Source organism: Apostichopus japonicus, chromosome 22, assembly GCF_037975245.1.
Source record: "Apostichopus japonicus isolate 1M-3 chromosome 22, ASM3797524v1, whole genome shotgun sequence".
NCBI classification, from domain to species: domain Eukaryota; kingdom Metazoa; phylum Echinodermata; class Holothuroidea; order Aspidochirotida; family Stichopodidae; genus Apostichopus; species Apostichopus japonicus.
The window spans coordinates 17939059-17962290 of record NC_092582.1 but is presented as its reverse complement, the minus strand read 5'-3'; the positions used below and the strand labels follow the sequence as shown (position 1 = coordinate 17962290).

General features: G+C 37.8%; 1 protein-coding gene across 10 annotated transcripts in view; it reads left to right on the top strand.

Moving 5' to 3' along the window:
• LOC139963461 (formin-binding protein 1 homolog) overlaps positions 1-23232 on the top strand; it is an 88474-nt gene that overhangs the window by 25785 nt on the left and 39457 nt on the right. For all 10 annotated transcript variants that reach the window (XM_071964246.1, XM_071964245.1, XM_071964252.1 and 7 more), the window contains exons 2-8: positions 5564-5679; positions 6864-6914; positions 10036-10249; positions 13899-14003; positions 14289-14417; positions 18908-19057; positions 19567-19794. In XM_071964246.1, coding sequence (XP_071820347.1) covers positions 5564-5679; positions 6864-6914; positions 10036-10249; positions 13899-14003; positions 14289-14417; positions 18908-19057; positions 19567-19794 — 993 coding nt within the window. The remainder of the gene's footprint in view (positions 1-5563; positions 5680-6863; positions 6915-10035; positions 10250-13898; positions 14004-14288; positions 14418-18907; positions 19058-19566; positions 19795-23232) is intronic.

Here is a 23232-nt window from a genome sequence, read left to right as displayed (position 1 = left end):
TCTTTATTTTTATTCTTCATGCGAACATCCTAAGGTTTGGTCTCCCTTATGGTATTGTCCACCTTAGGGCCAATATCTGCACATATTAACGTAACATTGTATCTTGCATGTCAGGAATACATAGCTTGTCGTCTAAGGCTGAAATATGGCTGATATACATTGCAGTACTAGCGACTGAAATGAATATTGAAACTTCCTGACTGTTAATTTACAGTACTGTCTGATCTCAGCAGAAATTCCAAATATTTTTAAAATCAGGGACTGAAACTTGTAAAAGATTGTTTGATGGTCTGAGAGAAGTTCTACCCTGCTAGTCGCCCTAGGGACTGCAGAGCTATCCATTAAATGTGACATCGATCAGTAATACCTGCCATTAATACATTAATGTCGTTGAAAAAGTCATATTTTTGCTGTGCAGTTAAATTGCTGCAAAGGAAAATCCCAACATTTCAGAGTGACAACCAGCCGACTACTCCCTTTAAATGTTCCAACACTTTGCATAGAGACTTTCGTTAAGACATCCTCTTGTGTTTAAAGAGATCACGATGAAAGAAACATGATTGGTTATACCCTCAGCTGCTGTTGACTTTGATAGTCTCTAATTGACTTCTTCCTGACTTACCTGTCTCCTCACAACCTCACCTTTTAATTGAAGACCTATACAGGAAAACAGATAAAGCTTGGAACTTCCATCGAAATAATCTAGTTGAGATGTCAACATGATTTTGGCTTGTAAAAGAGGAACTTAATCTGATTATCTTGGTCACATGTTCCTGCATCCCATTTACCACATGTGGCTGGTTGAAGCTGTCACATTTTTACCAAACAATTTCAGAGATATGCACCTTAAAAAAAAATTTAAAAATTAAAAAAATTTTTTTAAAAATTATTTCCTCGCTTACCTGTCTCCCCAAAGCGTTAACACTTCTTTCTACCGTGCGTAGAATGACATTTGATTCGAAATGTTTGCAACTTTCACTTATATAGAGGTCTGTAAGGGTTATACAACACTAGTGAACATAGTGTACATCCCCTTTAAGGTAACAATTTGTAGTGGAACTTTAAAGACAAGAACTAAACACTTCTTAGCTTCATGTTTACGTATGGTACAAAAGGATGCAAACTTGAAATGAGCAGATCTTGGAAATAGCATAGACTAGCATAGACTATTTCTATTATACTGTTAAGTGTTTGGGAGCAGCTTTGTTGTTGATATTGACACAAAACAGTTTACTCAATATAAATCTCTTCAAGGTATGATGTATTGTTATAAAAGAGAGTTATTTTAATACTAAAATTTCTTCATAATTTTATCAGAACAATTTTTATTTAAGTGAAAAATGATTTTGATCTGTTTCATTAAGTGATATAGTGTACGTTGTTTGAGTTGTGTTCCAAGCTACTTAAAATAACAAGCTTTAAGAATCAACACCTTGATTTCTCTAGGAATCCCTGATGGTGATAAATATCACAATCTCTCAGTTTAATAGCTCACTTGATAAATTGGCATATTAAATGGTCAAAGGTTACACCTGGCAGAATGTAGCCAATTAAGTCCTCAAAACATCTCAAGTGGCCAAATGACAATAAAACTGTGTGGCATTATATAGTTTCTGTTCTCATTTGGGCGCAATTGCTGTAGTAAGCAAACATATTCCTGTAACTACTGTAGTGTTTTGTAAGATTAACATCGGCATTAAATAAGACTAGATCTGGAATGTGGAGAAAGTGAGCATTATCCCTGAAATGGGATGGGGAGGGCAGGGGAAGGGAGAGGGGGGTAGGGGATGATTTGGGGAAGCAGTGCTTTAAAAATTCAAGCCATGTAGATTAGGTCGATAGGAAAAACGCACATGTAGATTGGAGAGATAGGCCTAAGTATTGTCTCTGGTAAAATACCCAAAACCAGTGCATTTTGGGAGATTCTGCTAGAAGATACACAGAGACATGACCACTTTTTGGATTGGAAGGAAACAGAATTATATGAACATCCCTCTCCTCTCCCCCCCCCTTCCCATCCTCCCCTATCCCTGACTTTCCTTCCTCTGCACCCAAAGCATAATGTTATCTTAAATTTGATGAGTTCAAGACTTAAAAAGGTTAGCTATGGTGATAAAAAAGGTGAACATGGAAGAAGAAATAGACACAAAATATAAACCTCTTTTCCATTTTGAGTTCAGTTTCTTTGCTCTCTTTTATTTTGTTGTGTGTGTGTGTGAGTGGGTGGGTTTATGTTTTTGTTTTCTTGCTTTTTTTGTTGTCTTTTTTGTTGCAAGGTTTGTGGAAATATGTCTTTTTGCATGTCTACAGGAATATAACGTAGACCGTATATCAATCTGGGATTGCGATGCTCTCCATGAAACCAAACTAAATTTTCATGTTTACCCAGCATTGTTTCTACTGCAACGTTATTTATTAAAGTTAAGCTCTGAAGTACACAGTGTTTTAATAAAGTTAATTTTCAAATTGTTAACAATAAGCCCTTTTGCTTTCTGTGTCTTATGTTCTTGGGCATGTTTATTGATAGAACTTTGAAAGAGCCCTGGTTTGTAATCAGAGGTGAATTTATTGATGACACAATATTTTACAAAGACATATATACAATGTGGAAGGATCAAGGAAAGAAGGAAGACTAACTGTAGGAATGTCTAGAGAAGGGATTTAGAGAAGGGATTTAGAGAAGGGATTTAAAGTAGGGATTTAGGGTTTGGAATGTAGCAGGAGGAAATACAAAAAAGAGGGATGTGTACTGTAAAACATGTTCAAGATGGAACAAGGTAATTTACTCGTCATCTGGTACCTGTTTCGCCCCTATCTTGCCCCATCTCGCCACTCCCCCTCCCCCCCCATCATAAACTTGGTCAGGTTATTTTCAGTCAGTACCCCTCTACCTTTCATAAATGTATCATTCCAAACACTGAAACTTGCCTTTCTCCATTCCAGGCATATATTTGTTTGAAAGGTAAAAAAAAAAAAAAACATTTGAAATCCTATGAGAAAGACACTTTCTTTTAGCAATCCATGAGTCCTGTTCAAAATATGTGATGATTAATTTGCATACTTTCTAGATATGTCTAGAATTGACAAACAGTGTGGCTGAGTGTGTAGATTTACTGTACATCTTCTGTCACCACTGTTGTAAATACGACCTATGACCTTACACCAAAATACCATTAATATGATTTTACTTGTGTGACTAAATAACATTTCAACTGATAAATTTAACCAAGTTAACATCACTATGACATGATTGACAGGCTGGAACCTCATGATTTTTTTTTCTTCTATCTTTGGATATTAATTGTATGTCAAAGAGGCAATACTCCCACAAACACCACAGAAACGGAATGTGGGCACATTGAAAACCTACTCTTTCACCACAGGGTTAGAGGTCACCTTCTATAGTACTGTATACACTGTATACTTCTGAGAAAATTAATAAATTTGAAAAACACACATTGTTGGCAAGTAAGATGACAAAGAAGAACATTTTCCAACTTTGGATTTTGCAAATTGAATTGGATATGTACAGTATATCTCTGTGCTTAAATGTAGTTGATTCTGCTACTTAAGAGCAAACTATTTAATTGTGTAATCTGCTTACAGAAATTTTCTCTCCCACAAAAATTTATGTTACCAAAAGACCATGGCAAGTTTCAACAAGATAATGAAAAATTAATATTTAAGTCGCTCCTCTCTTACCTGTCTCCAGTCTACTTAAAGGTGCCGCCTTCCTCATCTACCTACCCCTCTAATTTACATTTTAAGCACTGCACCCTTCAATCCAGTAAGTTTTCTGCCTTTAAACTTTAACCACTCACATTCCCAAATCTACCACACATCAAAACTAAATGCCAAAAAAACGGGGGGGGGGGGGGGGGGGGGGAAATTCTTTACTGTGAATGAATTTTTCATTCTAGTGACATATTTTGGTGTCACGGTTATCACACATTTGAGTATTTTTGTCATCGTCCGTCATCAACTTGGGAACAATGACAATTTGCCTGTTATTGTGAAGTGTTGTATGGTGTGCATTCACTTTCAGTACTTTATATGTGAATGAGGGAATTTTTGGGTAACTTTGCTGCGACTCAAGCTTTGTACTGCCTACAAATAATGAATGAGTGGAAGTTCTTGGCAAGCTCTGTATGATCTTAGGTTTTGGTTATATGATATCCTCCCGATATCTGAAACTAAGCAGCAGGACGTGTGTCGCTTTATCTGCTGGCTATCGGAACTAGGTTTCTTCCTTCGGTATCCTTCAGTATGAATATCAGTGACGATTGAAAAATACTACAAAATATGAATATCAGTGACGATTGAAAAATACTACAAAAGTCAAATCATCTTAATTTCAGTAACATACAGAAATGATCTTTCTGACATATGCAACAATGCAGTTTGTATTTCTTAGCAGTTCATCTCAGGTTTTTGTATGTGGGTCATGACATACTGTAGCATTCGCAATGTTTCTGGTGCTAGTCAGAACATGTATGTAATGTCCATAGCAACCTGCTTTAATGTTATTTTGAGATTGCTTGCATGACTTAAGACACTTTAATACAGGTTTTTTTTTTTTACAATAGTGTAAAAAGGAAATAAAAAGTTGAGCAGATGTGTTCCCCCATGCATACAGTAAAGGGTATGATCTGATGAGTTGCTACGTGATTCATATTAGCGTGGGTTGGTCATAGCAACAGGTATAGTGACTAAAACATACACCGTAATCAGGCAGGGAGCAGTGTGAATATGTTATTATCTGACAATAATCATCATACATGTGTTAAAAGTAAAGTCAGTCTGGTCGTGAATGCCTTTTATTGCTGCATGTAGAGGCATCACATTTTGTTGTTATAATTGTCTTATTTGATCTATTGGACAGCTCTTAGAATTTACTGGATTCATCTCTAAAACCTGTCTCCGTATGACTAAATGCACTCTAATCATCCCTTAGCCTACCCAAATTGGGTAACTTTTTGAACGAAATAAAGCAGGTGTGTTGGAATTCAGAATGGCAGATTTAGAAGGAAGAGAAAGTGGGCACGGGCGGGCGGGGGCCGGGGGGGCGGGCAGGAGGCCCAGACGTAGATCCACAGGGGGGGGTACAGTGCAAGAAATGTTATCAATTTGGGAAGGCTAAGGTAGATTGGAGTGCATATTTTTGGGGAGACAGGTAGTAGAGAGCCACAAAGTAAATATTCAAACCAGACAATTTTTGAAGCTGGCCAGTCCCAAGATGACATTGGGGTCAAGGATTATCTAATTCTTCTGTGCAGCGGTTATCACTGTCCATCCCAGGTTGTTTGCTCTCTATGGAACCCTATAACATATATATATTAGCATGACAATCTGCATTGGTACTGTAGGAGCTTTAGGCTTTGTAGAGTCCTAATATTTTGAGTACGGAGTACCGTCGGACCCTCCTGGATGGACGACTCTGACGTAAAGTTGAGCGACTCGCCAAGTCCGAGTCGAAGCATCTTTTTTTGCACATCACAGACAGCTGTGTACCTAGATGCACAATATTAACTAAGTCTATAATGCTCTTTCTCTTCATATACAGGACCAGCTCTCAGCATTGGAGAAACACACAGAGAAAGGAATAGAATTTTTGGATAAATACAGCACTTTTGTGAAAGAACGGCAGAAAATTGAAATGGATTATGCATCTCAGCTAAAGTAAGTACTGTACTCATAAAGTAGGGACCTTGGCTAGGCCACTAGTTAGACATTGAAAGCTGGCTTCATTGTACAATGGTGTGGGCATATTATACTTAACATAAAGTGAGGACCATGGCTAGGGTACTATTCAGACATTATAAGCTTGGTTCATTGCACAACGGTGTAGGCATATGATACTTAACACTATGTAATGTTGACATCACAATGTATAGTTAGCAGAAGTTCATTACAACACTGAATAACAATACCGTTACCATAGTCACCATACCATAACATTACCATACCTACCATACCATTACCAATACCATACTATACCATTACCATACCATGCCATACCTTAACAAACCTTACCATATCGTACCATACCATTACCATACAATACCATTACCATACCTTACCAATACCATGTACCATACCATTGTCATACCTTACCGCACTGTACCGTACCGTACCATACCATACCATTGTCATACCATACCATTGCCATAACATACCATACCATACCTACCATACCTTTACCATACCATTACCATACCATTACCATTACCTTACCAATACCATACCTACCATACCATTATCATCCCATACCATGCCATTACCATACCATTACCATATACCATATACCATACCATTACCATACCATTACCATACCATACCAATACCATACCTACCATACCATTATCATACCATACCATTACCATATACCATACAACACCATACCATTACCATACCATTACCATACCATACTATACCATTACCATAAGGTACCACAACATACCTTACCATACCGTACCATACCAATACCATACCATACCAAACCATTACCATTACCATACCAATACCATACCATATCATTTTCATACCATATCATACCATACAGTACCATACCATACCATACTATACCATACCATACCATACCATTACAATAACATACCATACCATACCTACCATACTACCATCAACATACTATAATCGGTAGGCAGCAACATACCGTTTTATAAGTGTTGTGTGTTTGCACCAGGGTTGAAATTTGTTACACTATGTCGATCTGCTCACAGTGAGGGAAAGACTGTAGAATCACAATTGAAGATTGTGGCAATTTATATGGCCTTTCCTGTTGAGCGTGGAGTTCTAGTTTAGATTTGAGTTTGGGAGTCTTTCATTTTTGTTTTCATCCACAGGAAACTCGTCAGAGGTTACTCCCCGAAGAAGAAAGAAGAAGAAGATTATCAGTAAGACCATTCAGCTTCGATATTTGTTATGAGTCATATAGCACTGACTACAAACCAACGTGCTCACAAGAAGCAAAATGGGCTATTTGGAAAATTGACCCAATTGTACAAACGTACATATATATTTTGTATTAAAGAAGAGAAGTTGAAATGTTATGGTCCAGGTGTTAGTTTGCTGGGAAGTCTTCTTCCCTCCCCCCCCACCCACCCATCCAATAGTCCCCCAACCCAGTACTAAAGAGCAAGTTGACATGTGGGAGATATTCAAGTTTGGCCAAAAATATAAAGGAAAATGAAAGTGATGACAAAATAATTGGGTTCATGATATGAAGTCGCCATATTTTTCTGTCCATAAGAAGTTCTCAGTTTTGTGTCTCTGTGATACTAAGTGACTGAGGAATTTGGAATATTGAAATACTTAAGGTTTGAAATGTTTGACTGTTGTTGAGAATTTAATTTTTTTGATTTACTTCATTCCTCTCTGACCTGTATCCGAAAGGTATGCATTCAAATTTACTCAGCCTTAGAACAAGGAAGGAAATGATGTGTGTTTGCAATAAAGTAACAGCAATGTATTATCATGAGAAATGAACCCTTCTGTATAATATAACAGCCTTTATATCATATGTTACCTTTGCTTTATACATGTACCGTACAGTGTTATGCTGGAGGATGGAGTTCATTCACATCACCTCCTCACTAATACCTGTCTCCTGTACAAATGCATTCCCAATCTACCCTAGCCTACAGACCTGGCCTATTCAGGCATTTTTTCTAGCAGGATTTTCGACCTTGGTTTCACGCTTGGTTTTCCATTCTTGCTGGGTGGGGTCTCTTGAATTCAGAGAGAAGTTTTGCGAGTCACTGCATAAGAATCCTTGAATTTTCTCTGTTTTCGAATGCATGTATTTTTCCTTTCAGGATTGTTCATTGCATGTGTACCGGTTTGCGCGAAAGCTTAGTACATTAGTTATAAGGTATAACTTCCTCACCGATAAGTTTCTTTGGGGTTTTTTCAGGGTTGGCCGGTTTTTACCGGGCGATTTTTACCGCCCGGTAAAAACCAGGTTTTTACCGGGAGGTTTTTCCCACCTATAAGTGGGAAAAACTGGGAAAAACCTCAAATTATATAGAATTCCTAAAAATTCATGTGGAACTTGTGGAGGAGCATAGAAACTACAAGAAAATGGCATCTTATGGTAGGGGTTGGATTACATCCAAAGAACAGCCATGACCCATTATCTATAACTTTGTGAGTTTACTGATTAGACTATACTGATACGCTTTCTAGTCACTTCGCCCAACAACCATTTCGCCCAACTGCCATTTCGCCCAACCAGCCTGGTCATTTCGCCCAACCAGCCTGGTCATTTCGCCCAACCAGCATGGTCATTTCGCCCAACCATCATAGTCATTTCGCCCAACCAGCATGGTCATTTCGCCCAACCGTGTTGGTCATTTCGCCCAACCTTATTTTTACTAATATTCAGTCAGCATAATATTACTTTTTCTATTCCACTAGTTCAATTTGATTTATTTTGGGTTAGGTTACTTCGTAATAGGTAAATAAAAAAGTAAGGTCCGCTCGATATCGATCGGAGTCTGAGCAGTTATTTTGGGTATAATGGGAGGATTACACTACTTTAGGCGTTTACGCATACAATGGAAGTTATATTATTATACAAACACAGGGGAATCGGTCTTCATGAAAACCTATCAAACCTTACCCCTAAAACACTGATCCATCCTACTGACTAACAATTCCCGAACGTTTCCTTATTAAATTAAAAATATATATATAAAATTGAATTACTATATTTAATCAATGTAACCACTTTATCAATGTAACCACAGTAATCACATATGTAATCAATTTAACCACGACTTCAAGTTTCCTTAATACTCGGTTCGTATCCCGTAACGTTAACAATTCCCGAACGTTTACTATATCAAACCTAACCCCTAAAACACTGATCCATCCTCAAGATTCCTTAATATTCGGTTCGTATCCTGTAACGTTAAAAATTCCTGAACGTTTCCTTACTAAAGTTATACAAAGTAAAGGACTTCAAGTTTCCTTAAAATTCCTTAATATTCGAACGTTTACTATCAAACCTAACCCCTAACACACTGATCAATCCTCAAGTTTCCTTAATATTCGGTTCGTATCCTGTAACGTTAACAATTCCCGAACGTTTCCTTTTGAAATATCATATTTAATCAAGGTTGGGTGAAATGACCAGACTGGTTGGGCGAAATGACCAGGCTGGTTGGGCGAAATGACCAGGCTGGTTGGGCGAAATGACCAGGCTGGTTGGGCGAAATGGTAAGGTTGGGCGAAATGGCAGTTGGGCGAAATGGTTGTTGGGCGAAGTGTCCTGCTTCCACTGATACTCTTACCTGTTCAGTTAGCCTATACACAGGAAGTGCCCAGTATCACCTCACCTGTCCACCTCAAAGTGTTTAATCACTCATGCATGAAGTTGTATAATAATTGGACCATGTTTGCATCAAGGTAAACAGTTGGGTTGTGTGAATGGCTCGATAGGGCCATTGTGCGTTTAATACTTTAATTGGGCCCATGTGCCTTACATAGTTTCAAAGCAGTTTCTATTGAGCCCCCTGGATTGAAGTTCACCTCAATAGACTGTTGCCTACTGTATTAATTGAATTAACTGTCTGAGCATGTATAATAGGCCTGAAGAATTTAGGAGGGGTGAGTGTCCCAGTGTAGACCTATAATGGTGTGGGCAATAGGCAATGCATACTGCTAAAGAGATCGTGACAGAATAACTATACATGTGCAATATGAAAAATACTCTTTTTCCACAAAAAGTAGAATTAGGTTGTGATAAAATAGCTCAAAATGAAGCTAAGAAACTCCCATATTCAATAACATATGCCTGTCATGAAACATCGTGCCTACTGATGACCCTGCATATTACGGACAAGTAATAATAGTTTTCGAGACGGAGGCGGTTTTTACCGGTATTTACCAGTTTTTCCCGGTTTTTACCTGGTTTTTACCGCTTAGTGGGAAAAACAGGTTTTTCCCGGGAAAATGCCAACCCTGGGTTTTTTACTCACAAATACTTCCCTCTTGTCTCTCCAAATGAAATAGGAATTACTCGTCTCTGAGGACGTTCAAAGGTGTCCTACAGGAGGTTGGCAGTATAGCGAATCAACACGAGCTCATCTCCGATTACTTGGGGAAAGATGTATTGATGGAGGTCGTGAGGCTCATAGCAGAACTTAAAAAGGAGAGGAAGGAACATTTACAAGAAGCAAAACATGAAGAAAACGTCATGGATAAATCGAAAAAGAAATTAGATTCGGTAAGGGTGTGGGCTACAGAATTAAACAGGAGTTCATACTAAAAGTAAATGTACATATACCTATATAGTAGATGTACATATTTACTTCGTTCCCCACTTACCTGTCTCCCCACAACCTAAGCACCGCATTCTACCGTGTCTAGTATGCCCTGCTAATCTTTTAACACTGTACACCCTCACTGACCCTAGTGACCTCCTTCATTTTTCTACCTCCAAAGTGTCTCATAGTGTTAATGTACATATACCTATATAGTAGATGTACATGTATGTATGCTTCCTCGCTTACCTGTCTCCTCATCAAATATTGGCACTCCCGCTCTGCCCAGTCTAGTATGGACAGGTAACATCTCCCCCCCCCCCCCCTGATGGTCCTTCTTTTCCTTCCCTGGATTCAATAAATGTTTGAATGTAAAATGTGTATTATTTTCAGAAATTAATGTCATATCAATAGTGAAATGGTGATAGTATCATTGATTTTCGATCAGTTGGACTTGTAACAAGCCCCCCATCCAATCTGTTTTATTCCAAGAACAATTGTACCAACTTTAGTGCTATAAATTAAAATATAAAATTATGATAAAAAAAAAAATAGTAATAATGATACAGGTCTACAAGAAGTTCATGCTGACCTGGTTTTTTTTATGTTAACCCAGTATTTCCTTTTTTTTTTAACTCTTTCGTTTTTGCTTTGTGATTTGTTTTCTAACTTTAAGGATTTCACATTACTTCCTGTCTGTCCAATGATAGTAGGGTTCTCGTGTTTATTCAGAAGGAATAACTTCACCAGTATTATTATGGTTGTCCTTGGTTGAGGTCAAGTATTTTACTGTTCTACAGGTGTGTGTATATTTGTGTGTGAATAAGTGTGGAGCAGCTTCAATGGTAAATTTCCTGCTTGCATCCTGGAAATTTTTCAAAACGTGCCTGAAATCGTAAGAGGACTTCATCGTCTTAAGAAAGACTTGCAGATACGAATCCTAGTTGCGTAGCATAGGACGACAGATTTGTGAAGGGGAAAAAAATTTCCAATTAAAAAAAAAAAAAAAAAAAAAAAAAAAATTGGACAAATGGTGTCTATTGTTAGCGTTGCCAAAATATTGAACTGATATGGTCATATGTGCATGCTGACTAGCATACGTGTGTACTAGTCATCTTGAGCAGCACCAAATCTCACTTTAAGACACCTCTGTCACCAAGATGGGTTGTTGCCTGGCATCCCACGATGCCAGGAAATCCAGTGGAATGCTCCTCGTTGAGGTTTCCCATTCCGTCTACATCCTTTAGTGATTAGCAACCAATTAGGGTCAAACCCTTACGGTGTAAGGTTTAAAACTACTGCAAACACGGAGAAAGTATTGTCTCTGACTGGAACGATCCTTGCCAGCGAGGTTGTTTGTTTCATGGTATTTAAATTAAGGCGATCACATTGAAAATAGCATCGTCACTTTCCCATTACTACATATAGTTGGTATTTTTTTTACTCCATCAAACCCACGAAGTGTTGTACTCAAAATAAGGTTAAATTTTGATCAGACTAGGACACCTTTCCTATTTTTTATTTTGTTCACCAGATAAACATTAATTAGAGAGTAATCAATGAATCCCTTAGATTTTACAATCAAGTCACCCAGAGTACATGAATCATTTTTGGTGCTCTTGCAAGAAATTATCAAACAGTAGGAGAAAGCTAAAATTTTTTACAACATTCTTAGATTAAGAACCAGGTTTTCCAAGCTTCTCTTTGCAGTTGTCATATTGTAAAGAGAACATAGCGTAGAAGTTGCTCCTCATGTTGCTCATTATGGTTGCTCCTTATGTTGCTCCTTATGGTTGCTCCTTATGGTGCTCCTTGTTGCTCCTTATGGTGTTCCCTGTCATTTGTATGTTGGATTTTTGCCTTATCTTGGGCCGAAACCTTGAAAGACTTGAATTGTAAGCCTAACGAATCACCTTTTTGCCTGTTTAAACTTCTACAGCCTAAATCTGATGACAAAAAATTTGAAAATTGAGAATAAGCAGCTTTAGAAATTCCACAACAATATTTGCCTTAGTGTTTGTCTGCGAAATGCTAATAATTCAAATCACAACCATTTGTGTAGTAATTTAAACTACAAAGCCTGAATGGTCATTGTGCTTTTTTTAAACTTTTGTGTCAAATTTGACTTCTATCTGTGAGAAAAAACCCTAAAACTTTATGAAAAGACTGACCTCATTGATTGCATGGAGCCAATTTTGGTTAGAGTTTGGAAAAGATGAGTTTTGCTGATAGGATAGCAAAGAAATTGGTATCATAACTTTTTATTCAAAGCCCTGTTTTTTAGTACCGGACACCTGTTCTTCTGCCAATTTTAGACATGTCCTTTGTTGACCAATTGCCAGGTGGGAATTCCACGTACTGACCTGTTTAGAGACTTGTGTGATGTTTCTATCCCAAAGCCTCTTGAAATTACTGTACATGGTCATATTATCTACAGCATTGTATATATAGCATATTGAAAGTAATCATCAAATGTATGATACTTTTACTTCACTTTCTTTACCTTATTTATTTAGGTTATATGTGTGTGTTGAGTGAATTGTAAACTTCCTTTGGCTGTGGTTATTTCCATTTCTTAATTTGATGTCCATGTCCTTCCTTGTTCAATGATTAGATATGCAGAAATTGCAATGTTCTGTAATATCATTTAATTTTTTCACCTTCAGAGTGAATAAGAAGGAAAAAAAGGTCCCTCCCACGGGATGTAATGTTTTGTTTTCTAGCAATACTTCAAACCTTCTTTGACCCCCCAAAGCACTTAATTGCAGGAATAATTTAAGTACCGTGTCTTTTCCTCTCTGTACATACACATTTTCAAATCTTCTGCCAGTTTAGCTCAACAGAATTCAGTGTTTGTGAACTAGGCATAAACAACAATCAGAGGGTGCTGCTGATTGGCTAACCGAAATTTTGAAACTGCATTTGAGAAATTCTATTTTCACTGCTCAGTTTTGCAAGAAATGTAATGTCTTTTTATATTCATGTGGCATTAAGTCCCAAATTGTGCATTTGTTTCATATCAATTTTCTCAGAACAGCAGAAGAAATTAAACTTCATAGAGCACATTTGGGCAAAGTGTGGCCTCCAGGCCCCATACGGCAGCCTCCTTCAAATTAACCGTTCTTTCTTCGTAACAAGAAGGGCAGAAATCTTACTCAAAGAATTTTTTTTTTTTTACAGTTTGCAGAAAGTGGGATTGAAGCTGTTTTAATTTTTCATCTTATTCTACTTCATAAAAAGGATTCACAACTTTCTCAATGAAGTGTGAAAATTAAAGTAAAAAGCATTTCTGATGCAGACAGATACACAACAAAACTTAACAAAACAAAACTAATCGATGCAACTTGGAAAACAGGAAGAGGAAGCCTCCCCCTACCCCACCCCCACCCCAACCCCCCCCCACACCAAAATGAAATCAATGAAAAAGTACAGAACAGAGAGAGAAGATAAATGTAATGAATCAGGGTTTGAGTATGATACCCAAACAACAAGAGCTGAACTTTTGACTAATTTAGGTTAGGTACTTATTTTATTCTGGGATCTTTCTTGAAGTATTTAGAACAATTCCCTGTCCTATTTAAGACATTTGACATTATGTTATCTCTTCCGTAGTGTAAAAGTGCATACAGAGCTGCTCATGAACAATGGATGCAAGCAAAGATTTTATTTGAAAAAGCAGATTCTGACGATAACAGGACGAAAGCCGAGGTGGAGAGGGTGAGATATATCTAATTTTTTTTTTTGTCGTTGATAACTTTGGTTTCGTATTTTGGAAGGTGTGACGGTTTTCGAGAGCTTTCTAGAAGACTCTTCCAGAAGAAAAGAAAATTTGAGGTAACAACAGTAAGATTTTTTTTGTTTGACAAGTTATTAGTGATAATCAAAGGTTACAAGTTTTGAGTTATAGTGTGTGACTTGGGAAAGTATTAAAGAACTCTTGTATTCTGGTGATTGACAAACATTCCCCACCCCCCCTCCACAACCCCCCTCTTTCTCTTTCAGGCGAGAAGTACAATGGACAATAAAAATAAGATGAGGGAAGATCAGAAGAATGACTACATCCTTCAACTGCAAAATACAAACAAAGATCAAGAGGAACACTACTACAAAAAAGTGCCAACAATATTCAATGTAAGTAAACCAGTGAATGTGATTGATTGGCCCTGCAAGGGGGTGGGTTGGGAGGGGGAGGGAGGGGGACCACAGCTTGGAGATTTATGGGTCACTTAGGGTGTTTTGCAGGGTATGTGTAGGGATGGATCAGGTTAGGACTTCCTTCCAGCATAGAAATTTGTGATACACCCCATGAATGTGCCATTAATTTATGAATGAAAACTTCCAAAAAGGGACCCAGGTGACAGAATTGTCCCGTGACCCGACCTGGATCATGACACACCCCTGGCTGTGCTGTCAGACCAACAATGAACAGTAATATTGCACAGATATTGGTAAATATCAGCTATTAACGATATCCCATAACTTGGGTCCTAACATTGGCAGAAAACCATTATTTGGGGGTGGGGGGGGGGCTCGAAAACCTGCTCACAGCATTGCATGCAGTTAGCTTTGCAAAAAAAGTCAATGTTTTGCGAAGCGATATCAATCGACAAATATCAGAAGTTTGACACAAAATATAGCGATATTAGGTCGATAATGTCCTATACCCGTAGCGCATACCGATACTCTGTGAAACACTTACGTACAGTGCTCGGTTCGAATAGGTGCTGCAAATTATTCGAAGGAACTTATTTATAAGTGTGGCTTTAAGGTGGTTCCATGAAATAGTGTATGTACAAACTCTGTTGAAGTTTTGAGGAAGTCTTTCGGTTGAACGGAACGCAAGGAGGAACAATATTGACAATGACCATGGGGAATTAATTCTGAAAATATTTCTAGCAATATTCAACGTCTGTGATCAGTGAATGGAATCGAGCTTAGTCCAATATGTGCTAGGAATGATGAACCGGCATAGGTTGTCACCTCGGGTCTACTTTCTGTTGAAGAAAGAAAAAGTGGATGGTGACTGGAACTTTTTTGTAGGATCCTTGTTTTAGAATTGGATGTGAATTGAGGAAGTTCCTCAAAACAAAGGATAAGGAAGGACCAACACAGAGTGCGACCACTGCTCCGAAAGATAGATCGTGTTGAAAAAAACAAAAACAAGAATTGACAAGCCATGGTCAAAGTTGTAGATCAGTATAAATTGTTTATACTGTTTAGTTCAGAATGTGCTCGGGGAAGGGTCGTAGGGTCATCTTGTCCATCTTCTGCAAAGTGGATGGAAGCTTGGTTGTTAAAAAAAAATTCCCCTCCAAAAAAATTCATGACAATAGGTGGTAGGCCTAAATTAAAAAAAAAAAAAAAACGTCCAGAATAATTAAAATCACATATCAGTAAAAGACAGTAGGCTTTGCTCAATCTGTACTTGCTTGGAATGACAAACTGTTGACAATGGATTTTTCAACCCTCCATGCATGCATTAGTATTATAACACTCTCATATTCACTTTACAGTAATAATTCCATTTTAATAGCCCGGACTAACGACAGGATGTCATAAGCTTGTACCAAGTCTGTCTGTTGCAAACTGGCAAGGAAGTTTGATTGTGAGCAGACTTGTGTGAACAGCATGATTGTTTAATGTAGAATATATATGACTGTTGAAATGAGGAAGTGCCCCATTGAAAGGGATTACAGATAGCACAATACAAGAACTAGCCCCTTTTTTTTCCTTCTCAATTCTTAAATATGGCTGGATTCCTTTTTGTGGGCGTAGTGGTCAGGAAGTCATCATTTGTGCAGTTTAGTGGTATTAAAACCCACTTCAACTTCACTAAAGGGAAATTGTCTGCTCCTTAACGTAAGTTAGTATGCTAGGGTATGATAACCTGTAGAGGTATAGATGGACTATCTACAGTGCACTACAAGGGCAATGTCAAAGCTAGCATACATTATTGCAGCTTCCAGGTGTACGGAGTCAAATAGTGTTTGTGTAATAGCAGTGTATCAGTTTATAATAAAAACTATCACATTATTGGTTTTATTATAAACACTGTTCATCCGTGTGGTTTCATATTAATTACAAAGTCTGCAGTCATATCAAGGTTTTCCAGTTCCTGAACCAAGAGTGTGCCTTTTTAGCTTGCAATGAACAGATCATTTTAGCAAGAAGTGGAAGTGTTTTGTAAACTGAATGATTAACTGATTATTGACTGAGAAAGGTAGATTTCATAAACAATAGAAGTAAACAGTTTAAGCAGTCTACAGTTCCAACTATATATTTGTCTGTGACAACTTCTGGTCAGGTGAAGTTGTAATCGCATGAAAGGCACATGTGTGTGTTTAGTAGGTCAAATCATACCTTTGAACACGGAATACCCATGTCCATACTGAGCAGTGTACCTACATAAATGCATGATAGGATTAGCTACAAATTTTTCCTTTCCAAATTGGTGACATGATATCATGTCTCACTTCCCATCATCAAGGTTCCAAGAAATTTTGTCACCATCGTGACAACCAAACAATGTGTAGGTCTCAGGTGCTCGATGGTCTGAATTTTGAAATTTGCTTCCTGCGTCTGCAGTCATAACCATTTAACACCTTCCTTCGCTTAGCAATTTTCTTTGAAAAGGTAGGAGTTGGAATATATTTTTCGTAGAACGAGGTCTTTCCTCTGTATATATGCTTAAGTCCAATTCCAGACTTTGGGAGACGTTAAAGTTTGTTAACATTCAAAATTGACGTCATCATTGTGGTGTAACATTATGAAACTCACTTCCGAAGGTTTAAACGCATCCGGTAATCGAATCTGTAGACTTGGAAACGGTGGCATATTTTGTGGTAAAATTTGACTCTAGTATTGACTCTGGTTAGTTTCCTGATTACTGAAAAATGATGCCGACTGCAGGAAGTTTAAACATTGGTATACTTACAAGAGTCGTCACACCGCGAGAGGTGCGTCCCACCACGATCTTAACGATTCATTACCTGCCTGCAGACGAATAAATTCATTGCATAAAATCCTCCCAATGTGATCTACAGGATATATTCCTCGCCTCGATCTCTACGACCTCGTCAGACGCATCGAGACATAAATGAGATTAGTTCAGGAAGTGTGTATTTCAGTAGAGAATAGGAAAGAGTACTTGTATATACAGCAGCATCAGTAACATTGTATTGTAACAGAGTGGTACTTAGTTCCAGTATAGAAGAAAGGAGATACTGAATCATTATTAGACTGATATGCTTGAAGGATCGATTCTACCTCTCTACTGTCAGACACGTTCAGATATATACTCTGGTACGGTGGCTTCTGACTGGTACCCCCCCCCTCCTCCTCCAGCAAAGAGATGAGTTTATTAAGGGATCTCTCTCCACCCAACCAAGGGTTGGTTAGCTCAGTTGCTAGAGCACTGGACTTGTAACCCAGAGGTAACCGATTCGAATCCGATTCTCGCCATAGATATCTTTGCTCCTTCCCATCGTTTATAGATTCCCAGTCAGTATTTCTAGCTGTTCATTTACTCGCATTACCCAATCATCATCAATGAATACTGTCTCGGGAATATTTAATTTTGAAAAGAAAAAATGAAACATTCCCTATAAAAGCAATGTCTGCGTTTCATCGTAGAGTGGCTGTCATTTTCGGTACACAGGCGGAAGCAGCGTTGAGCTATGAAACATCGGCTGTATCTGTAGGTGTTTCCAAGTGTATGTTATTAATTTATTGATATATAAGCGTTTGTTTTCAGGAAGGATTTTAAGGAAAGGGAGACGAAACTGGTAAATATATAGCAATGTTTGGATATATCAGGATTGAAATGTATTTCAGTGTAGGGGATGTCCCTCTCAGTGTAGGGGATGTCCCTCTCACAAGGATATTGATTGATACAAGGTCTCCCAAGTCAATTGAGCAGAGGATAAAGTGATGTCCAAATTATATATATATATATCTATCTATCTATTTAATTGAATTTTAATGTATATATATATATATATATATATATATATATATACATACCCACACATATATATGTATGTTGTAATTAAATGGTTTTGCTATGAATGAACATTTTAAACACAATAGAAGATAACATACAAGCATAGAGACATGTATGCATGCAAACACACTTTCTTTCTTGCTTGTGATTCAAAGTAGTGTAGTTTCAATTAATAGCTACACTATTAAGCACAGTAGAAAGTTATATGCACACGTACATGTATAACACGCATACATACATACATGCATACATACATACATACATACATATGTATAGGTTAAGGGATCCAGGTTTTTCCAATGGAAAATTCCACGAATCCCAAACACAAAACTAAAACTGTACTGGTTTAATTCCCCTTTCTATTCCATTCTTTGAGTTTGAGTATCACCTCGTGAATCGGCAGAGAGCGAGTTGCCAGTTCATCCCTTCCCCAGCACCGAACGGAAAAAATTGCATCGTTCTCAGAGAGTAACTGTGTTATCATTCACACGCTGAACTAATCTTTCGGTTTCAGTTGTGTGATGTTATGAATGTATACTGTGTACTACTAAGATGTCATATTTTTGGCCAGATGTTGACCATTTTTGAGCCTCCTTTTGTCGAATTGTTTCCTCGGCAGAAATTGCAAACCATGGAGGAGAGGCGGATCACTTGTCTCGGAAAGTACTACGAAACCTATGCAGAATGCCACAAAAAAGTCTTGCCCGTCATAACTCAGTGTCTAGATGACATCCAGACCAAACATGGGCAGTCAGTTAAACCAGCCGAGGTAACCCACAAATAATAAATGGAAAACTGGATTTGGAAAAGAAAATGAACAAATATTCCAATCATGGACAATTCCAAAAGTTCCACAAAGTTTTTTATTATTTTTTTTTTATTGTGTGTGTATGTGTGTGTTTCTCCTAATCATTTGTTCAAAAGTTGGGAAAGTAGCTTGTGGGTAGATTGTGAAGTTTATTAATGGCCAAGTCAAGTCAAATATTCTTCAACATTGTTTTTAACATTTGCAAAATATAGCGACATTTTGTAAGTACGTCACCTCCATTTTACCAAAGTTTCTCAAGGGACCCCTCCTCCCCCCTGTATGACATAACATTTTAAGCCCCTACCCCCACCCTCAAGTACACAATGGTGATTGTACCCCTGCCGTTCTAACCTATGAGTCCCCCACCCCCCCCCCTTATCTCACTCGAGAGATTCCGTCCATTCAGAGAACCTTAAGGTTCAAATGCGTCTCGAATGACGACACATTTTTTTCGATAATCGAACCCATAGGACTCGCAAGCGGTCGTAGCCAAGTTCGAAACGGGCATCAGACCACCACCGGATATAGTCATGGTAGATCTGGACGAGCCTGGAAGCAGCCTGAGCCACTCCACACCAGACAAGAGTGGCGACAACATCAGCATTGGCAGTCAAAACGGTGGTGCAAATTCATTACCAGGAAGAGGGAAACCCCCCAAGAAACGAACTGGTATATTTGGAACTATGTTTACCAAAAAGGTATGTGGATGCATGCAAAGATCCCCCCACCCCCCCACCCATGCCACCGGTCGAATAACATGCTTTTCTCCCTTGTTTGCGGGGAGGGTGTGCTTTTGACTTTGCAGGCTACGATAGTTTGGCCAGCTGGTGGAGTATTGGAGTACATGTTTGTTCCTGTAAAGGGATTTTTAAAAAATATATTAATAATTCCAAAAAAAAAAAAAAAAATTAGACATCAAGTATACCAGCTTTATCCAGTAACTTTGGTTCAAGATCTCAGATCACCACTACCCTCTTCAAGGATGTCGGGTGATCTTAGGCAAAGATTTGGAATGGTTTCTATGTGACTTAGGGTTTGGGCTGTTACTTCATACATACGTCAGTATCAAAAGAAAATCCAAAAACAAAGCAAATCTGAAAATTTTCAGAACTACTTTTCGTTATGAAAATACATTGTCATGGGTGGGATGTTAGTTATTTGAGTAATACTGTTAATGTTACCAAAATCCATGTAAAAGAAATATTTACCTAATTGTATATAAGAAAGCTGCTTGGAAAGAGAGGATATGTTGTTTTTAGACAGTAGCAGCGAAAGTCTGTGATATGATGACAGAAATATTTTTTTTCACTTTCTGTTTGAGGGTGTAGATGTCCACCCACCCAATGAAAACCTGCGTTGTTTTTTTTTAGGATTTATTTCTTAGTTCCTCGGACGACCGGGTCTTACGTTCCGGTTGCCGGAACAGCCAATTTTGTCGTCCAATTAAACGTAGCGAAATACCCAAAGATTGACCGATATGTACACTTTAGGTGATATGTTTAGCTTTTGTGAATAGTGAACACCAGCTTTGGGCCAGAAATACTCCCATTTTGGATGGATCATAGGTCCTACCACTATTTTGGGGGGCTTAATTTCATTACCTCCATATTATTGGAAGGTGATACCAATTTATCTTTTACTCGTTCAGAATTTGATGTTTAAAAGTAGTCGTACCCCAGAGACCTCCAAATCTGCTTCTGGTCATCGCAACAGAAATTTGGTGATCCCGATGACCATTAAAATTAATTGCCCACGATCGATAGGAAGCTAACATTGCAATAAACTGTATAGCTGAATAGGTAGAATATGTAGCTAGATTGGTAGAAGTCTCGTTGATGCATAAATAGAATGGCTGGGTGGGTGGCTGGGTGGGTGGCTGGGTGGGTAAGTTGTTTAATGAAAAAAGCTCTAGACAGACAAAGGTCTATGGATGATGCATAAGTAGAATGGGATAGATATTGAACCCCCGATGAGAAATATTCTTGGATACAATAAACTACAACAGTCATAGATTGTGAAGTAGTCAACATAGGCTCGTATGCAGTGCAGCTGCATAGAAGGAGTTCATGGTGCTAATAGGGTCACAACTAGAGACATTTGTTTATAGTTGCTTGTATTAACAGTTAATGGATACAAGACCTTAATTTTGTAATTAGCTTAGACCATCAGCTGTGAAATATCGTTCTCTGGGGTTAATTAAATTGAGTCAATTAACATGCTATGCTTAATTAACCTCTCATTGTTTCAAGAAGCAAGGATGAAGCGACGTGTCAAGCAGGACTGTGTGCTTAGTAAGGACTAGTACAAGGAATACACTGTGATAGATTAGAGAGAAAGTTTATGTGGAGAGGTAAATAGGTTTAGGTTGAGATCTAAAATCATCAGCATCATGGTGGTTAACCTTTCTGGTTTTTTTGGGGGGTTTTTTGTGTGTGTTCAGGATGTGTTTAACCATGTGATTGGATTAGCATTTTGAAGTGTAATCATGAAGATTAGGTTTATTTAAGTTAAATCTAAATGAAACAAAACTGTTAGCAAACTGCTTATCCACTAAAGAGCCTGTGTAAGAGAATGTGTGAAAGTATTAAGAGAGCCTGACGTTTAAGTTGTTTTATTTAAGTCGTTAGTCATTCAGTTGCCACTACCAATGAAGAGACCCGCAAGAATTTTGTTTACATTCTTTAGATAATCTTTTCATCAGATTCAAAAGTAACTCAGGAAAAAAAAACCAAAAAATAAAAATTTCCATTCTTTCTAAATTAAAAAAAAAGAGCAAGAAATAAGTTTTTTTTTTTAAATAGAGAAAAGTGATAGTTTTAGACAACCAAGATTCAAAAGTGCTACCAATAACAGTGCAGATTTATAATTTCCTCTTGTTAATGTAACACAAAGAGTCATTCTGATTGGTCAAGGTCAGTCATGTGGTATGGTGAACAACGACTATTGGAACGATAGGTTGTCTCGGTTGATTTGCTGGCCGTTTTAAAAAGTTTCGTGAGAGAGAAAATGCCTTGATATGTGAGCTTCCTGAAAACAGGAACCCTTCTCCCACATTTGGGGGCAGTTTCCCCTCCAATTACTTGCTTGAACTTGCTCTATTGTGGATTGAAACTAGCTCAAGCTTGATCAATTTTTTTGAAACATTTTGTCATTTCATTTATTTATTTTTGTTCTATCACAACATAAGTATGACATATAACATAGAAGGAGATAAGAAACAAAACTTGTGAAAGGAAGTGTACAAAATAAAACCTCAAGGGCTTGTCGGGGCTTGTTTACAATTAGTAAAAAAAAAAAAAACAGCAATGATTTTGCGAGCGGTCATTTTGGGCATTCTTTTATAGGGTTGGTCTGTTTGCCAGGTTCTGGGCTCTGGTTTCATCTTTTTGTGGGTCTTTTCTTTTCTTTCTTAACCGGTAGTCTAACTTGTTTTGACAAATGTGCTGAATTGTGAGTTGTAGCTCTATATAACATATACTATGTTGTAGCTCTGTATAACATATAGCTCTATATAACATATATAACATGTACTCTAAGACCTTTGCTGTCATAGTGTCAATTCTCATATCTGCCAGCGAGATATGTCACATTGTTGTGAGGAAAGAATTCTGCATGATCTCTAAATCTAGCAGGTATGCTTAAAAGGTCTATGGAATTTCCCGTTTCATTTTCTTAGTGTACCTGGTTGTTAATTTCGATTTTTTTAAAAAAAAATTTTTTTTTTAATTGGCTCAAGTAATGCAGTAACAATAGTTTCAAAAGTATTACCAGAGAGGAGACCAAAATCAGTAGAATCAAATGCTTCACATGCATGCCCCTCCCCCCCCCTTACACACACCCCTCATTCCCATGTGCCATGTTTTAAAAGAGGACAATATGATGGTGATCTTAATGAATTATAGTAAACAATTTACTGAAAGGGTTAGTGGTCCAACCAACTATGCCTTAAAGGTCATTGGTCAATATTTGCCTAAAAACTTAGCATGCCCAATAAAATTCAAAAAGTTTTCAAAAGCACTTTCCTAGAGGCTTTGCTACTCCATATTATTCCCAGATATGGAGGATGCCTCAATTACATATTTTAATGTCTCAGTAAGGCAAAACACTGTGATGGTAGCTAATAAAAGGCCTTATTG